This window comes from Perkinsus marinus (assembly GCF_000006405.1).
Source record: "Perkinsus marinus ATCC 50983 genomic scaffold scf_1104296973568, whole genome shotgun sequence".
Lineage (NCBI taxonomy): Eukaryota > Perkinsozoa > Perkinsida > Perkinsidae > Perkinsus > Perkinsus marinus.
In genome coordinates, this window is record NW_003201384.1 from 235,459 (window position 1) to 238,727 (window position 3,269).

Genomic DNA, 3,269 nt, shown 5'->3' on the forward strand with positions numbered 1-3,269 from the left:
ATTGCAGTCACGCAAAGACTTTAGTATAAGGTGGTCAAAGAGGAAAAAGATATGTGTCGGTCACACAGGACAGAGTGAAAGGAATGAATAAGAATGGTCAACTTTGGTACAGCGACATGACGACAGTGTCAAATGCAACAACAAGAAGTACAAGAACGATAAGATAGGAGAACAAAGAATGCAGATAAACCATTAATTCACACTGAGCATTTCCTAATCCTCGCCACAGGAGTAATTCATGGACTCCTCGCGAGGGAATAACCTGTGAGAAAGAGTAAAGTAGCGTCCAGTAATAAACTTCACCCCAAGCCGCTGATGAGAAGCCAAATCTCAGTTAAAATCTGACTCAAGTTAGTAACGTGGAATTCAGTCGACAACCTAATGAGGCGACAACCACAGAAACCAGCACCTGTTCTTTTTCCAACCACACTGATTGACGTCTATTAGCGTCGAGGTCGCTTCTATACGCATACGATGGTGACACGAAACAGTATGACCCACCTAAACTCCTCCACCACTAGAGATGCACTTGTCGTCATATGCGGAGTCGCTCGCTAATACATCGACAGCTTGCCCATCATTCTTGTGCGAACCACGGGATATCTCTGCTACGTCTTTAGCTGTCGGGTCGGCTGTTAGTTGCATGCCAACACCTCTCATCTCGATAAGTGAGCAGACACTCTCAGTGAGAGCCGCCTCTTCTTTACGCCTAAGAACAGAGAGGTCCCCGGTTCCATCCCCATACTTCACATCTCGATTAATATCCCAAACCCAGGCAAGTGAGTTTTTCTCACTTTGTACATCACAGAATCAACAATTATTGTTAAAAATATTATATTTTTGACTGCAATCCCCGAGGTCCCAGGCTTACCTTTTCAGCACTTTCTCAACCGCCAGCAATGTAACCCTCTCCAGTTTCTTCATCTCCTCACCCGAAAAGATATAGTCGTCCTCCGTCAGAGTAAACACCTTCACCGCTGCGACACCGTGTGACGGGTTCAATACAAGAACCTCAAGGAACCTCAGTAGAAAAATGGATTTCAACAGCGAAGTCCTACCATATCCTTCAGGAAATCGATCGACGGATCGATTTTGTATCCGCAATGAGCTTTACCATCTGCAACAGAAAATCGAAAAATGGCGGAGCGAAGCACTGAGCATCAACTCACTGGCTGGGACCACCAACTGTGTAGCTACTCTGAAGAGATCTCTTATGAAAATGAAAGGGGCCACTACAATGAATAATAGGAACTCGAGAATACCCACTACAACACCTGAATGACAGAAGACAGTTGAAAAAGGAGTGGTATGAAAAATACGGAGTAATGATAGCCATCCATTATTTTATGTCAACAGAATACACTTCTTCACAGCATAAGAGCCGAGCAACAGAATGCCCCCTATCCTTCAACCTCCCGTTCGAATCCCACATCCGACATTTCTCCCCCCGAGGCTCTCAATTCTCCCCTTTTCCCAGTGGAAGGAGGGTAGTACACACACGATGACAAAATTCCCGAGCCGATCTCGAACCCACTGGTCACCTATTATGTGTTCTGGCATATCGCAAATTGTGTGATGGTGTCTCCAATCACTTCAACTATGATTCTTACTCACTCGCAAACTCCCCAACTCACCAATCAAGAATCCATACAAACCACCCTCTTGTCCACCCTGGACCATACGACGGAATAACTTCACAAACGACTTCAACCATCGTATCTTCATCACAACACAAGTCACACAATCGTACCTAATCCGTATCTTACGAAGTGAACATATAAGATTCCTCCTCTCGTCCGAGCCCAATCAGCTGTTCGAAGCGGTTCAAGGCAGAGATTCTCCCCAGCGCTTTGCATCAGCAAGGCGCACACCGGACCTGTCAGGAACAGCATCAGAATATATATTTGGTTTCCTCAGCTGAGCTTATCAGTTTCCTCATTCCATTATGAAAATCCACACACGATTTCGAGTAAAACTATACACAAACCAACGATAATTTTCCAAATTTTCCTCAAAATTTCCATATTTTTACCAACTTTACACACTGGTCGAGAGAAAGTACACTTGCCGGGATCGAACCCACGCCAACACCCGCGACACAGTAGAGAAAAAAAGAAACTTGAGCCAAGATGGCTACAGTTAGCGACAAACGAGCTATAACTACCTCGAAGTGATCAAGCTCAAAGTCTCGCTTTATGCGGTTGCGTACTACTACAGAAAGCGCACGCCCTAAACCCCCTACAGCTCTACCAATTCTTCTTCATGCTTACATGAAATGACTTCAAAAATGACGTCACCAGGATTCGAACCAGGGATCTCCAGCTTACACATGCGTAGATCTCTATTAACCTCCTTCAACTCCGCAGCCCTCGGCCTCACATCTCTGCCCTCATCATCATGCCGACCCCTCATCGCACAGACCTCACAGGTGACCAACTCCAACGGTAATTGATGCTCAAATGCTTCAGCGCCCGCCCGAGCTCCTTGACCCGCCTTCCGCTCCTCCTGAAGAACGATAACCTCATCAATGTGCAACTCTACCAACTTTTCTAAAACTAGCAGTTAGTGGAAAAAAGGAACTCTAATACAAATTCACCCTGTTAAATTGCCTAATTTAATTTTAATCATGTTTTTCAATTTTACTCATATTCTTTTATTAAACCCATATTTTTCAATTTTACTCATATTTTTTTATTAAACCCATATTTTTTTGATTTTACTCTTATTTTTTACTAAACTCATATTTTTTATTAAACTCATATTTTTCATTTTACTCATGTTTTTTTATTTGTTTATTTTCTACTTTACTTCCTACTATACTTACTTTTTCATTTTAACGTATGTACATATAACTCAGAAATCTTATCCACTCCGCCACGATTCTACTCCAATACTTCCGAAAAAAAAATTTCAACGCACTTTAAAAACTCGACCGCAACGCAGTTTATTTTTTCTCTTGAAGAGCCTATAAAAGATACCACATCCTATGTGAGCCGAGTCGGCCGAGCCGATGTATGCTACACAGATACCCAAAACCCAACACCAAATTGGCTGCCACTATAAACACCCTTTCCATCCCTACCGCGAGTCCCTCCTTCAACTCCTCAGCTGCCGTTTTCGCCTCGGTCGATAGACAATACCGCATCGCAGTGAGCATGTTATCATTGGTGACACGCCTGGCCAATACCATCTTGCCAGCACCACGCACGTCCACCAGTCCACCTGAATGCGAATACAATTTAAATGAATTACCCAGTAGGAGTTTTCTC

The 3,269-nt window shown here is 43.6% G+C and overlaps 1 protein-coding gene across 1 annotated transcript in view; it reads right to left on the minus strand.

The window, feature by feature from the left end:
• Positions 1 to 213: 213 nt before the first annotated feature.
• Positions 214 to 3,269, minus strand: part of Pmar_PMAR012945 (hypothetical protein) — a gene marked incomplete at both ends in the record, with an annotated part of 4,878 nt that continues 1,822 nt past the window's right edge. Inside the window, 10 exons of the mRNA XM_002766168.1 lie at positions 214 to 262; positions 304 to 378; positions 530 to 709; positions 872 to 1,011; positions 1,059 to 1,117; positions 1,170 to 1,274; positions 1,635 to 1,719; positions 1,767 to 1,876; positions 2,328 to 2,505; positions 3,083 to 3,222. Of these exons, the coding sequence (XP_002766214.1) occupies positions 214 to 262; positions 304 to 378; positions 530 to 709; positions 872 to 1,011; positions 1,059 to 1,117; positions 1,170 to 1,274; positions 1,635 to 1,719; positions 1,767 to 1,876; positions 2,328 to 2,505; positions 3,083 to 3,222 (1,121 nt within the window). The remainder of the gene's footprint in view (positions 263 to 303; positions 379 to 529; positions 710 to 871; positions 1,012 to 1,058; positions 1,118 to 1,169; positions 1,275 to 1,634; positions 1,720 to 1,766; positions 1,877 to 2,327; positions 2,506 to 3,082; positions 3,223 to 3,269) is intronic.